At 41.6% G+C, this 15093-nt stretch overlaps 1 protein-coding gene and 1 pseudogene across 2 annotated transcripts in view; one reads left to right on the top strand and one right to left on the bottom strand.

The window, feature by feature from the left end:
* The window catches only part of UBA2 (ubiquitin like modifier activating enzyme 2), a 32802-nt gene extending 23879 nt beyond the window's left edge, over window positions 1–8923 (top strand). The window contains exons 15-18 of one of the 2 annotated variants that reach the window (XR_003506529.1): window positions 2493–2598; window positions 4173–4309; window positions 5569–5630; window positions 5995–8923. Coding sequence is in view for 1 of the 2 variants with exons in the window: in XM_027515966.1 (XP_027371767.1) it covers window positions 2493–2598; window positions 4173–4309; window positions 5995–6176 (425 nt within the window). In the remaining variant the exon portion in view is untranslated. The remainder of the gene's footprint in view (window positions 1–2492; window positions 2599–4172; window positions 4310–5568; window positions 5631–5994) is intronic. The other variant, XM_027515966.1, reaches the window with a different exon arrangement.
* Window positions 8924–12630: 3707 nt separating this feature from the next.
* Window positions 12631–13613, bottom strand: LOC113876571 (annotated as a pseudogene).
* Between the last annotated feature and the right edge of the window lie 1480 nt (window positions 13614–15093).

Below are 15093 nucleotides of genomic sequence, written 5' to 3'. Positions count from 1 at the left end.
ATTGGAGGTCGTGCTTTGGCTGGCTAGTAGTCTGTTTTTTATTAAAATTCTAGTTAAATATGGTTTCACCAAAAAGAAAAAATGACTAAATGTCCTCCCATTAGTTTTAGCCAGCTCTTTTAAAGGCTAGGACCTTAAAAATGGAAACTGGTCTAGAATCTAAGTGGCTTAAATGTGACCCTTTACCACAGAATACATGTGCTGTTGAGGGTGAGAGAGCATTTATTCCGAGCCTTTGAAATGCTGTATTATAGGAATAGTCATAGATATTTGTAATTCAAGGATAAATAAGATAATAGTCCCTGGCTATTTCACAGCCTAGAAGGAGATGAGAGATTAGCAACAAGTAGATTTAGTGTCATCTAAGAAATACTGTAGAGGGAAGGTGTACAAAGTTTGAATGAAGTTTTGTAAAGGGAAGGTTAACAGGGCAAGGGGGCATATCACAGGAGAGAGGACTCCTGGGCCAATTCTTGATGAAGAACTGAGAGGGGAGAGTCTGCAGTTGGGCAGAATGAACAGCATCTGCAAAGGCGTGCACTTATAAAGCACTATAAAGGGCTTTAGGAATGACCAGCTGTTGTGTTTCCTGGAAGGTAGGGTGCTGTGGGGTTGGCACCAGTGGTGCAGCTTGAGGATTTTGTGTGTCATGTGTGTAGTATACGGGTGTGTGTATCATTCCCCCCGCCGATTCCCTGCTCCCTCTAGGGTTTAAGCAGGGTCGTAATGTGTAATCTGCAGAAGAGTAAGGCAAGGATGTGACAGTGGAGGTGGGGAGCCAGTTAGAAAAAAACTGAGGGAAGTGAGGGATTTTTACTAACGCAAAAGCAAATGACAGTTTTGAGATTTGCAGAGTCTGAATGTAGAGCACTGGTGAGGAAGAGTAGCATTGTTTGGCTTGGACAGAACTATTGCCAAGACTCAGGCTTCAGAAGTGATGCTAATTCACCTGGATAGAATTGCTCAGAGACTGTTTCCCTTTTGAACATGTTGGGCTGTGGAATTTGAGTGAGTGTGAAAGAGCTTGGAAATGGAAGTCTGGGTAGGAATTAACTGTTCTGCAGAGACATTCCAGGTAGACCGAAAAGGTATAAAAGAAGAAGAAGAAGAAAAAGATAGTTGTGCTGTGCTTAGTTGCTCAGTCATGTCCGACTCTTTGTGACCCCATGGACTGTAGCCCACCATGCTCCTCTGTCCATGGATTCTTTAGGCAAGAATACTAGAATGGGGAGCCTTGCCCTCCAGGGGATCTTTCCAACCCAGGAATCAAACTGGGATCTCCTGCATTGCAGGTAGATTCTTTACCAGCTGAGCTGCCAGGGAATCCATTGGATTATGTAGAAAACAACATAAGTTTTAAAATTATAAGCAAAGTTTAAGAATTTAAAATACATTTTACTTTGTTTGTGCCAGGCACTGTGGCTATACAGATTCTATACAGTCCGTAGGCAAGAGCAAATTCTCAGTAAAGCAGACTTACTGTTGTGAGGAGACAGTGTAAATTGGGAGCTAAATGAGGAGGCGGTTTTGTAAATGAAACTTGAGCATTTGAACATGCAGGAGAGAAAGGATGGTTAAAGGCAGGAAGGCCCTGGAATAGGTAGGAGGAGATGGTAACACCAAAAGTTTGATTGGAGAGTTTATTCTTCACTGGAATATTTATAATCCATGTAGCAAAGGCTTACTGAGTGCTAGTGGATGCTTGGCATCATGTGCTCCATCCTGGGGCTATTCAGATTTAGCAGAAATGACATGGAAGAGAGAATTGAGTTGGAGTGATTAGTTTTGGGGGACCTCTCTGGCTGTCCATTGAGAAATGCAGAAAATTTATGTTGAAAAAACTATTGAAATAAAAGTTTACAATTCAATAACTGAATTGTAAAATTGGCTGATGGTTGATATTGTGGATAGCCTTTTTAGAAATAGTATATTTTGAACAATTCTAAAAGTTGTCATTGACTGCTGTAGGATTCCATATTAATTTGGTTTCAAAGGGAGAAGTTTCTCAGAACTTCTCAGTTTAGTTTCCTTGAAGTTTTGGTAGTTGAGTTTTCAGGGCTGAGTTCCTAAGTGCCTGATGTTTTAGTGAACTAGATTACTAGGGCCATCACACCCAAACACACAGGGAAGTGACGTAAATAATACATTTTATCCTAGTTCCAGAGGCTAGAAGTCTTAATGAAAGGGTCCAGCGATGATGTTGGAGGGGTGGTTGACGGGTTTGGTTTCTCCTGAGGCCCCTCTCCTTGGCTTCTTCTAAGGATACCAGTTAGACTGGATTAGGGTCCACCCCAACAGCCTCATTTTAACTTAACGCCTCTTTAAAAAAAAGTACTGTCTCCAAGTACAGTCACATTCTGAGACATTTCAGCATGTGAATTTTGGGGAGATACAATTCAGCTTATAGCAGGGGGTTTATCTTGTAAAAACTAAGGTTGACTGCTTCATGGAGATATAACTAAAGCATCTAAATTTCTTTAAAAATTTTTTAGCTAATAATCACAAGAAATTGTCAGAATTTGGAATTAGAAATGGGAGCCGACTTCAAGCAGATGACTTCCTTCAGGACTACACTTTATTGATCAACATCCTTCATAGGTAGGAACTATTAATATTTTAAGTGTAAGAAGTTATTTGAATATATAAACTTAAAATTGGAGAGAAAATGTTTTCTTACCCTTAAATCCTACTTTTCATTTGAAACTGCACCATATATATGCTCAAGTTGGCCATTAAGTTCCCTGAGGTTTGACCTACAGAAAAATCTGAGAATCCAGAAAGAAATGTTTGAGGGTAACTCATCAGTAGTAGCTGATCAGAAAGACCTAGAGAGGGTAGAAATGCAGGTGTGTGAATAGTTATAATCAGGGGTACATTCCTTTTCATAGTTGAACTGAATAGAAAATTTGGAAGGAAGAAATATCTCTCCCCTAAAACAAATGTTTCATTGTGATCTGGAACAGTAACAAGAGAGCATTAAAAATTACCATATATAGATTCCTGAGTCACATTTTTTTTCTTTTTACTTTATTTTATATCCTGCCCACTTTATTTTAAAAGTATCCATACTGCTTGTATTACAGGATATTTGTACATATGTAGCACAGCGTAAATACAGATGGTTCTCCATTTGGTGTGCTTATCTGTTGAACAAGGTTGGTTCATGCTCATTGATACCTCTAAGCTGTACCCTGGCTCATTTCTTCAGGTTATATCTAACAGATGTGTTTTGCCAGTGTTGCCATCTATACCCAAATGTACGGAACTTGTATAATTGTTCAAGAGTATTACATTATATATACTTAGTTTATAAAAAGCAGGAAAGGGCAGGAAAAACTGAATGTGAGTTATTAATAATAGTATAAAATGAGACAGGTGAGTCAGAGATAGGTCTTGCTGGGGGGTGATCTCTGGCCCCAATTACACACCAGTTGGATGTCAGTGGTGTGCTTGTGTTCAGTTGTGGAAGGACATGTACAATGAAATGGAAATATATCAGTTGATGTCTAAAAGAGGAGGCATAATTAGGGTCTTTTTTATCATATCTTTTAGCTCTCTGTGAACAGAACCCCCCTTATAATATGTAAGTCTTTTGTTTGACTTTCATGCGTTAAATTTTTGTACATGTTTTTGGGAACTCATTACAAAAGCAGAGTGCTGCCTGTGAAGATGGAGGAAAATCAAGAAGCTGTGTAACTCTGCCCCCAAACACTAAATTACTCTGGTTATGATCAGAAGAGCATGTATAGAATCTTTTCATATAGCTGAAGAAAAAATGCCTAAGAATTACACCAGGCCTCACAATTTTTGACTCAAGTTTTCTGCATTAGGTATAAAAGTTAAAATTTTTTTCCCTGAATTGAAAGGACAGTGTTATTGACCATTTGAATTGAGCTTCGAACACATAAAAATCTATGATGTAGTCTTTTTTTTTAACTCTTTGAAAATCAGAAGCCAAATAAAAGGTGTGTATGTAGTATACACACAAATAAAAGGTGTGTATGTAGTATACACACAAATAAAAGGTGTGTATGTAGTATACACACAAATAAAAGGTGTGTATGTAGTATACACATTTTGAGGTTTGAGGACAGTTTCTCTTTGGTGCGCCTTTGCTTTTGTAAATAGTCATAGCAGTGGTTCAGTGTTACAGTACGCGATTCTCCTTACAGTGAAGACCTAGGAAAGGATGTTGAATTTGAAGTTGTTGGTGATGCCCCAGAAAAAGTGGGGCCCAAGCAAGCTGAAGATGCTGCCAAAAGCATAACCAATGGCAGCGACGATGGAGCTCAGCCTTCCACATCCACAGGTGAGTCACAGCCCCAGCCAGCAGTCACCCACCAAGCAGGACTATTTACAACAAACTGATTGTCTTATGAACATTGACCATAAAATAGAACTACTCACAGGACTACTAAAGGTGTGTGTTGGTTCGGCATTGTTTTAATGGAACTTTGAATGTATAACCCATGAAGATATTTAAGACTGGGTAAAATTTTTATAGAAAATAGATACATTTTATTTTTACAACTGGAAATGTCAGTGTACTAGTGCATAAAGATGGTTCATTCTGAGTAGTACTGCTTTGGGATTTTATATGCATGTTTTTGCGGACAGTGAATCAGTGCATCTGACTGTTTTGAGTGAACAGATGCTTGGTAAGTACAGCATTTCAGTTTTCTCAGAACCAGTGACTTTGGTAGAGTGTATCAGAAGCTCTGTTTCCTGGGTTTTCAGTGTTGGTGCTTTACTGTACTCCAGTGTGAATGTTCACTACCTGCACCACCCCCCACCCCCCCAAACACACACACACACCTCTTGGTTCTTTAGTGTCAGGAAACCAAAAGTTACTCATTTTTTCCTTCTCTGTTTTCATTTCTTTGACCCTGTGTCTTTGGTATTCTTTGGAATATCAGTGCTTCTTTGGTTCTGATGTTCTCCGAGCATTGTGAAAATGAATTTAGAGATCGTCTAGAGCAGGGTTGCCCAACCTCTGGGCCATCAACCAGTATCCTGTTAGATCAGCAGTGGCACTAGATTTGAAATAAAGTGCACAATAAATGTAATGCACTTGAGTCATCTCCAAACCATCTCCCCACCCTCAGTCCGTGGAAAAATTGTTTTCCATGAAGTTGGTTCCTGGTGGCAAAAAGGTTGAAGTCCAGACTGCTGGCCTAGAGTGTGTGGGCCATGGGTTCATGACCCTTCGCCCCTGCCCTCCACCCCCCACCTCCCCCCCGAAAAATAGAAAGGTTCATCATTCCTATTTTGAGGAAAGGACTGGTAGTTTACAAAAATCATAATTTGCAGCGTGCATTTATTTTCCACTATGTGGCTAGGTTTTGGAGACTAGCAGTAAGGTAGGTACTGTGCCTTTGACTTAGTGGAATGTCGGGGGTGGGTGACACAATTCCAACCATAGTGTAAGTTAAGAGCATGCACTATAGAGCCCCACTTCATGGGTTTTAATCGATCCCATCCTCTGCTACTACTGTGTGACCTTGGGCAAGTCTCTGTACCTCCGTTTCCTCTTCTGGAAAATGGATAATAATGTTATCTTCTTTATAGGGTGGTTGTGATGATTAAATGAGTTGTATATGCAAAGTGCTCAGAACAGTTCCTGGCACATTGTAAGTGCTATGTATATGTTGTTATTGTTGTTGTTTATTACTATTATCACTGCTACGAATATTAGGATACGCACCCTCCCCTTTTCTGTTGGAGAAATAGAAACAAGGAACTGTAACAGTTCCTCTGAATTATATAATGCTTGTTAAAATTTTTTGTTTTGATTAGGAAAGAAATAGGTGCTTGTAACAAAACAGTGAAACAGTACAGAAATACGTAATGTATAAAGCAAGGGTTCCCTGAGGGTAGTCATTCTGAAGTTTGATGTATGTTAGAAGAGTAGTTTTTCATGTACATAAAATTGCAGTGAGCTTCTAGTCGCCCCCCACTTTTAACCATTTTTTTCCCCTTTTTTTCTGAAATAAGCACAAGAGCAAGATGATGTGCTCATAGTTGATTCGGATGAAGAAGGTCCCTCAAATAATGCTGATATCAGTGAAGAAGAAAGAAGTCGCAAGAGGAAGCTAGATGAGAAAGAGAGTGTCAGTGCGAAAAGGTCACGCATAGAGCAGGCAGAGGAGCTTGATGAGGTTATAGCATTAGATTGAACAGAAATGCCTCTGAACGGAACCTCTTACTCCATTAAGGCCTTCTGGGCAGAACCAGGTTATTTGTTACGTCCTTTGTTCCAAAGGGAAAATATTGACACCAGTGACTTGAAGATGATTCTGCTCCCTTTGAAAGCATTCATTTTGCTAGAACTATTAGAAACATTGCAGTATGCTGTATTGAAAGTAGGAATATAGTTTTAAAACCCTTTGAACAAAGTATGTGCATAACCAGTCCATGAGATGAAACAACACCGTGCATGTTGCCTTTTTAATGTAAATACCCTTCGGTATCATTTAACAGTTTTAAAATATTGTGGTTTAGTAAAGTTGATACCTGGTTATAAATATTATGCCTTTATTTTTGGTTAGAAGAAGAATTATTTTTAGCCTAGATCTAACCATTTTCATACTCTTAACTGACTGAAACAGATTCAAAGAAGTATCGAGTGCTATGCATTGAAACTTGTTTTTAAATGTTAACTGGCACTATGTATATTAATGTAAAACAGTTGTTAATTTACTCAAGTTTTCAGCTTGTACTGCCTGGTATGTCTGTGTAAGAAGCCAATTTTTGTGTATTGTTACAGTTTCAGGTTATTTATATTTGATGTTTTGTAAAACTCAAATACAACTATACTGTACTTATGGACCAAATAAATGACATCTGCATACTTGTTATACATGCCTGCACAGTTCATGTTTCTGCTGCCTTACTGGGTTTATACATTGTATTTGCTGCAGGCATACTATATTCTTTCCTTTTAGAAAATTAACTCAGAAATGGATTACCATAGATGAGTACTGTTTACCACAGATGAGTACTTTTTAAAAGACAGCTTTTAAAGGCATGTTGCTTTTTAAATGATTGTAAACTTTGGGCCTTCTGTTGAGAACATTCAAGTGATCTTTGCTCAGCCCCAGTACCTTGGAGTCGTGGATTTGAGATTCCACATGGCAAGTCTCCTCCACTCTGGGTGTCCCCAGGTCATCCAAGGCCCTTCTTGCATGTACCCTTCTGGGCCCAACTCTGACCAGCACGTGTGGCCAGGCCAGTCTGACGGATCAACACTCATATCTCCTGAACCTCCGAACGCCTTGGCCCCTAGGCTGTTCTCCTGCAGATGAGCCTGGAGTTTTCAAATAACAGAAACCCATGAAGCTGATTTCCCCGTTCTGTACCTCTGCCTTGGTGTTTTTGGCCACAGTCAATGAAATTTCAACTTAGTAATTCATTATGTTGTTTGCCATTGTGTAATTCTTACTCTGCCATCCAGCTTACGAAGGTTTCATTTTCCTCCAGAAAAAGAATTTTTTTGAAATTACAGAACTGTGTTACAGATAAAGATGGAATATCCTGAAATACCCTTTCAGAAGCAAATTTTGGTTAACTGGTTGGTCACTGATGGTCATCTCCTGTTTTGAAATTTTGAAATCTGAAGAGTTCTCGAGAAAATCTGAATTTTGGAATGCTCTCCATCCCTTTAAACCTCATCCACCCTGCCTTTTTCAGCACAGTTATCAACAGTGTATTTCTAGCATTTTGTTTATGTTTTATTTTCTTTCTTATGTGAATGTATAGTGGTACTAAATGCCAGTGTGATTTGTAGAGATGTGTTTCTCTCTTGGCAGACCAGCGGTTTTCAGTTTTGCAACAACTCTATTATTACTTTTCCAGCAGTTTCTGTTCTTATAAAATCTGGGTTTATCAGCAAAGCAGGCCTGACCGCAGTGGGCTTGTTTAACTAGACTAAGATCCAAATTGCAACTCAGTCCCTGGAGTGTGGAGGTACTTTAGATCTGGCCTTTGTATTCATGGTTTTCCCACGTGAGTCTTCTCAGTTTATGGAGCTGGAAGTGGGCTTGACAAGCATGTTTCCCCAGAAGCTTCAGCCTGAAACAGTCTGACAAACCATATTCCAGCCTCATTGGGAGCAGTCTGGTGACTCAAGTCTACCTAGAGAGTCCATTGTCCCAAAGGTCATGCTGCGTACTTGGCAGGTACCATGAAAGGATTTGGTATTTTAATGAGAGCCTGAACCATTAACAGAATAACTGATCAGGCAAAGATCATCTGTGGATGCAAAACCCAAAAGGCTCCTAAGGAACAGAATCTTAGTGGAGTGCTCAAATGTTGCTATATAAACTTGCAAAAATGAAAAGCTCTCTGTCTTGACAATAGACTGATTTATCATCATTGTAATCAAGTGATCAAACCTGGCATCACTAATGGGACAGCCTGGTATGTGCTTCCTGATTGATAGGAGATGATGATTTGAAGGATCCAACACGTAGGCCCCTCCCCACCCCAAAAGGTAACTTGAATTTAGCATCTAGACTTCCAACTAACAGAAAGCAGAGGGAGTAGAGAAATGAGTTAAAGTTAAACATTAAGGGGAAATAATTGGATGAATATAGAATGTGTGACATTCTAGAACTCAAGTGTAAAATAAATGATTCTTGTGACAATTGGAAATTTGAAAATGGAACAAATTGGGTGATAATGGATTTACTTTATTAGCTATGGTATTGTTCTTATAGTTATGTAGGCCGTTGTCCTTATTCTTGAGAGAGATTAGAGATGAAGCTCACAATAACTACAACTTCTAAATGGCTCAGCAAAATACAAAATACAGGAAGAAAAACAACATTGGATCTCAATGGAGCCTATATATATTGTTTATTGTGTCATCTAACTTTTCTCTGAGAACTTTAATAATAAAAGTGGAGATATATTTTGTATTTTCCTTTAGTGTCTCTGTGACTTTTTCAAGTTTTGTACTGAGTATATATCCTGTGATTGGAATCAGAAAAGTAATAAAGATTATTAAAAATGCCAGTTGGAATGAGAAAGTGTTACAGCAATTCCTGGGTTGGCATTGATGAACTCAGCTTTACTCATCCTTATTGCTAGGCTGTGACTTAGGAAGAAGTCTCTTTTATTTGATCCTCTAGTGAAGTCAAGAGAACCAGTTGCTTCCAGTAGATTAGTGGTCCACTTGGAAGCTGCCATAACACACTTGGTTCGTGATCGATGTTTCTGAAACTCGCCTGTTGGTGGCACATATGTCTGAAGTGGACTTGCTCTATGACCCAGTTCAGTCAGCCATCCAGCCGTCTCATCCTCTCTTGTGCCCTTCTGCCTTGTCTTTCCCAGAATCAAGATCTTTTCCAGTGAGTCAGTTCTTCTGCATCAGGTGGCCAAAGTATTGGAGTTTCAGCTTCAGCATCAGACCTTCCAATGAATATTCAGGGTTGATTTCCTTTAGGATTGACTGGTTTGACTTTGCAGTCCAAGGGACTCTCAAGAGTCTTCTCCAACACCAGAGTTCAAAAGTATCAATTCTTTGGTGCTCAACTTTCTTTATAGTCCAACTCTTACATCCATACATGATTATTGGGAAAACCATAGCTTTGACTAGGTGGGCCTTTGTTGGCAAAGTAATGTCTGCTTTTTAATATGCTGTCTACGTGGGTCATAGCTTTTCTTCCAAGGAACAAGCGTCTTTTAATTTCATGGCTGCAGTCAACCATCTGCAGTGATTTTGGAGTCCAAAATAGTCTATCACTGTTTCCATTGTTTTCCCCCATCATTGTTCCCATTGTTTCCTATGACCCAGGATCATGGGCAAATTTACACCTCTTGTAATAAACAAAAAGCAAATCTTAAAAACCCAGAGAAATCAGGGAAGAAACGTTGGCACGTGTTTCTAGTCATTGTGGCTTGCAGATGTGAGTATCCCATTTCCTTTGTAAAGTAGCGTAGCTAAGGACCAGAATCCATTTGACTGGCTTGCAAGATATATTTAGTGAAGTATTTTTATAGACCCTTTCATGCTGGGAATACATTATTTGTATTCTGCATACAGAAGGGACTTTTTTTTCGTTTGTTTTTCCTGCATGTAATTTAAGTTCTAGCCAAAAATTTGAGAAATGTTTGAACTGCTTCACTAAATAAGCAACTGAGTTGAATTACAGGTTTCTGAGGCTACTGTGCACTTGCTTATATTACTGAAGACAGTTATTTCCTGGTAACATTTTTTGGAAGTTTTGCTAAATGTATCTCATAAAAGCTTTTTTTGTTTTTGTTTTGGCAACACCATGCAGCTTATGGCATCTTATTAGTTCCCCAACCATAGCCTGAACCCAGACCTTCAGCAGTTAAAGCGCAGAGTCCTCACCATTGGACTGCCAGGGGATTCCCTATAACAGTTTTAAAAACTTTAAATCTTGCAACAAATGATAACTTACTACATAGGGAAAGACTGAGGAAAGATTATATCAATATTAGAATATATAATGCTCCAAGAAGTTCCTCAGGATTTACTTTAGAAATCTTCGAGAGTTCCTTCTCAGAAGATCAGTCTCAGAAGACGTAGGCATTGTGCACACCATTGTTCACTCATTTTATAAACATATTGTTCAGTCACTCAGTTGTGTCCAACTCTTTGCGACCCCATGGACTGCATCACGCCAGGCTTCCCTGTCCCTCACCAGCTCAAACTCATGTCCACTGAGTCGGTTATGCCATCCAACCATCTTGTCCTCTGCTGTCCTTTTCTGCCTTCAATCTTTCCCAGCATCAGGGTCTTTTACAATGAGTCTGCTCTTCACATCAGGTGGCCAAAGTATCAGAGCTTCAGATAGTAAACGTATCGCATCCCTACTTTGCACTATGCTTCATTTGGAAAACCTTGCCAAATTTGCCGGTCTGATAGAAGTCTTCGAAAGTTATAAGACACTAAGGGCTGGTGTACACAAAAACGTAACTTCTTACTGTAGCAGTAGGTAGTGGGAGGAGGATCTGAGAATCCACATCTTTGGTTGGCAAGCTTTCCAGTTGGTCCCAGTGGCAGCAGCTAGGAGTACTGCAAGTCATCAACACTAACCTTATGCTCAATGTGATTCCAAAAGCTGTAGCATCCCCAAATAGCTCCTCCCCATGGAGCTGCAGACTGACTGGGGGTTTTGCCCTGTAAAGTTAATGCATAAATTGCCATTCCTGAATGCAGGATAAGGACCCAACCCTAATTCTTAGATTGGGAAACCAGCTGTCCATGGCTCTAGTTATCAAGGCTTTGAAACTTCTGTGCCCCTGCTGCTGCTGCTGCTGCTAAGTCGTGTCCGACTCTGTTGGACTCCATAGATGGCAGCCCACCAGCCTCGCCCATCTCTGGGGTTCTCCAGGCAAGAACACTGGAGTGGGTTGCCATTTCCTTCTCCAATGCATGAAAGTGAAGTCGCTCAGTCATGTCCGACTCTTTGCGACCCCATGGACTGTAGCCTACCAGGCTCCTCCGCCCGTGGGATTTTGCAGGCAAGAGTACTGGAGTGGGGTGCCATTGCCTTCTCCGTCTGTGCCCCTAGAGAGGCCTAAAGGGTGTCTAGGACCAAGGGAAGTTGGTAGACTCAATCTGGTAGGAAGAATTGAACCTCAGAAAAGAGGGATGGAAAAATCCCTCTGGGCACAACTCCCAGTGGACAACCTCACAGTGGCTTAAGCAGAACATGCATGTTGGGTCTAGTGCAGTGTTTTAATAGGATTGGCACACCGGTGCTGAGCTGGGAAGGGTCCATATGTGCTTTAGGTGAAAGATTCTGCTCTCCAGGAAAACTTATTTTATAAAGGTAGACTGCTGCAAGCTCGGGGGAGGGAGAGGAATGTGGATCTCAGCGATTCTTAGACGTGGTGTTTGCATGCCATCCCCTTCCCTCGTAACCCAAGTTACTTAGTCCACATTTGATTGACATCTGAGTGTATCCCAAGACTGAGAAAACCCCTGAATTGTGATCATAATTGTGCCATTCTTAGTCCCTCAGTCGTGTCCGACTCTTTGTGACCCCATGGACTGTAGCCTGCCAGGCTCCTCTGTCCATGGGGATTCTCTAGGCAAAAATACTGGAGTGGGTTGCCATTTCCTTCTCCAGGAGATCTTCCCAACCCAGGGACTGAACCAAGTCTCTCGCGTTGCAGGAGGATTCTTTACCATCTGAGTCACCAGGGAAGCCCTTGGGGTCCAGAAAATACAGACACTACAGACAGATAAGGGGGTCTTATGGAAGCTAGACTACAAGGAGAGACAATGGGATCTGTTAAAAAAAAAATCACTGTTAGTGTAGACAGTCTGGATAGGATCAGGCTTAGAAACAAAGATGGTGGCTCAGGATTTGGTGTGAGACTCGATTGAACATGTCCTGTTCTAGCCTTCTGAGTGTTGGTTTGTCTTGACAGAAGATTCTAGTTAACTTGAAAGAATGATAGAACCAGAGACCCAGCAGTTCTGTTGTGAAACTTTCCCAGCAGTGGGATGCAGGCAGTAGTCATTGGAGCCATCTCTATTCTAGCTTTCAAGAACTGATTATACCTATTTCTTTCCAACTCTGTTTAACAACACCATATTGGCAGTTTAAAGTTGATCATGGGGGAACTTCCCTCATGGTCCAGTGGTTAAGAATCTGCCTTAGAAGGCAGGAGACACAGGTTTGATCCCTGGTCAGGAAACTAAGATCCCTACATGCCATAGGGCAGCCAACAGCCAATGCAGCCACAAATAAATATTTAAAAAAATAAATAAAATTGACCCTAGTGAAAGACTTCCCTAGTGGTCTAATGGACTCCTCACTTATACTGCAGAGGATGAGGGTTAGAACCCTGGTTGGCAAATTAGAGCCCACATTCTGTGCCGTGCAGTGGAAAAAAATTTTTAAATAAAAACATAAAATTGACCATGGTGTTATTGGCAAATGCTATAAATCAGGGGCCCTTCACTTCTCAGGCAGAAAGAGCCAGCTAACAGATCAGACATACCTTTAGTGAGGAAACGAAGATGGGGTCTGGGACACTTGTTAATGTATAAAGGGGAGCGTACAGTTTCAAGTTCTACTTTTGTATCCACTTCGTGCTATGATGGTAGGCTTCCCCACGGTATTAAATATTTTAAAGGTATTTAAAATAATGAGTTTCCCACTTCATGGAAGTACTTTAATGTTGAACAGTGAATATTTATTTAAACAGGTTCTGGCCGACTTTATTAAAGAATAATTTTGTGTGATTTACTTTTCACCAGTCTGTTTTGGTATGTTTCTAAACATGATCACTTAGAATAATGATAGCCAGTGTTGGAACTCCGTAATATTTTCTACCCGTTCTGCTCAATTCAATATTATTGCCACTGCAGTAGTGATGGGCACAAATTTTGGCCAACAGGTGTAGATCTCTATTTCAGATTTCCTCAAGGCTGGGCAGACATTGTGGAGGATATCTGCTTTTGTTCTGCCTTGTCTGATCATTTTCAGAGTTGGCTTGTACCCCAGCAGTACTTTCCACTTTTCATAATGATTAGGAGCCTAGAGTGGACTGACTCCAGCAACTTTTTCATCTTTGCTGCCACCAGCTTCCTGTCTTAGATGTGGGATGTCCCCCAGCCAAGAACAGCTGCCAAGCCACGACTGCAGAAAGCAAACATATTTTAGGTTGTTTCTGTTCCAGTGTGTCCGTGGTTATTGTCATCTGTCTATCTATTTAAGAAAGCCCTTTAGCTGACCCTGGACGCCAATATATTATTTAAATATTGAAAGCTCTAAGTGGGCAGATAAGGGTGGAACTTAAGTTACATTGGAGGGCAGAGAGCTCCCTCTGAGCTCCAAAGGCTGGAGATTCTAGGACTGTATGGATTACATAAATAACATGATAAACAGTTGTGCCTACACTGTCATCTGCGTTGGGATTACTTGCCCGGAATAGATTCTTGGAGCATTACTGCTTTCAAGAATGTTTTTGTTTGTGAGGATGTTAACACCAAATTGCTCTTTCTGACAGGAGGCACCAGCTTACACTCATTACCAGTAAAATGCACACGTTTCCCCACAGTCTTGCCAATATTTCCATTTTTAGGTGGTAGATAATGTGATCTAGATGGAATAGATACCTTATTGTTGACAATTTATTTTCCTTTCGTGGAGTGGAAGATCATTTTTCACCAGAAGGAGCCTCTGGATTTTTTGCTCCCCACAAAGGGCTTGCCCCTACCTGTGCCTCCCTGCCACCCAGCCTGGGGAGTAGGGGTTGGAATTCTCCCAGCTCTGAAAGGTGGAAGGAGGGAGGAGTAGCTGGGTCAGACACTGCTCCCCTGCCAGCTGAGAATGGGCCACAGTCAGCTCCTCAACGTTGAGGCCAGATGCCCTGGTCAGCCTGCACCGGGACCTTTCCCTACCCAGGCTCCCTGTTCCCCGAGGCACTGTAGTTGCCTTCCTTGAATTCTCTGAGGATTGAAGCTCCTGGAAGTAAGAGAACTCTTTCACTCAAGGTTGTTTTCTGGGATCCATCAGGTCCTGATAGAAAATGGTTTGCTTTTCTTCCCTACAAGCTGTTTCAAATGTGTGACAACTACTTTGTAGCTTGTGTTTTGGGGGACAAAGCCCCAGTCATCTTTCCTTCCCCTCCCCCACCGTCTCCCCCTACTCCCCCACAAAGGCCCCATCCGGTCCCAGGATGTGCTTTCAGAAGTAGCATCTCCTTGGTGTCTCACCTAAGCCCCTGTAGGCAGGTGTTGGAGAAAGGAGGACTCTTCACATCCCTTGGTGACTGAACCTTGGGTCACAACTGAGGCTTCCCCGCCCACTGGCTTAGCCTGAGGCCTGTTTCCGGCCTCGTCTGGCCTTGGGCGCTTGTGCCCAGTGACCAGGTTTGGAGACCAGTCTCCATCCAGCCGCAACTCCTAGTACAAGGCGCCTTCCCTACCACGCAGGTGGGGACACCCGCGGAACCAGTGCGCAGCAGCATGGCCCTGGGAGGGGCTGGGGTCTCGGGGTCAAGTCAGGCGAGATGCTGCGGCGCAAATGTCAGAGACGCGCAGTGGTCTCCAGTGTCCTGGGGTGGGCGGGCGCTGTGCTTCTGCCCAAGGCCAAACTTGTCCGG

This window comes from Bos indicus x Bos taurus, chromosome 18 (assembly GCF_003369695.1).
Source record: "Bos indicus x Bos taurus breed Angus x Brahman F1 hybrid chromosome 18, Bos_hybrid_MaternalHap_v2.0, whole genome shotgun sequence".
NCBI lineage: Eukaryota > Metazoa > Chordata > Mammalia > Artiodactyla > Bovidae > Bos > Bos indicus x Bos taurus.
Note: the sequence above shows the minus strand (reverse complement) of the source record. Positions and strands in the feature narration are given on the sequence as shown.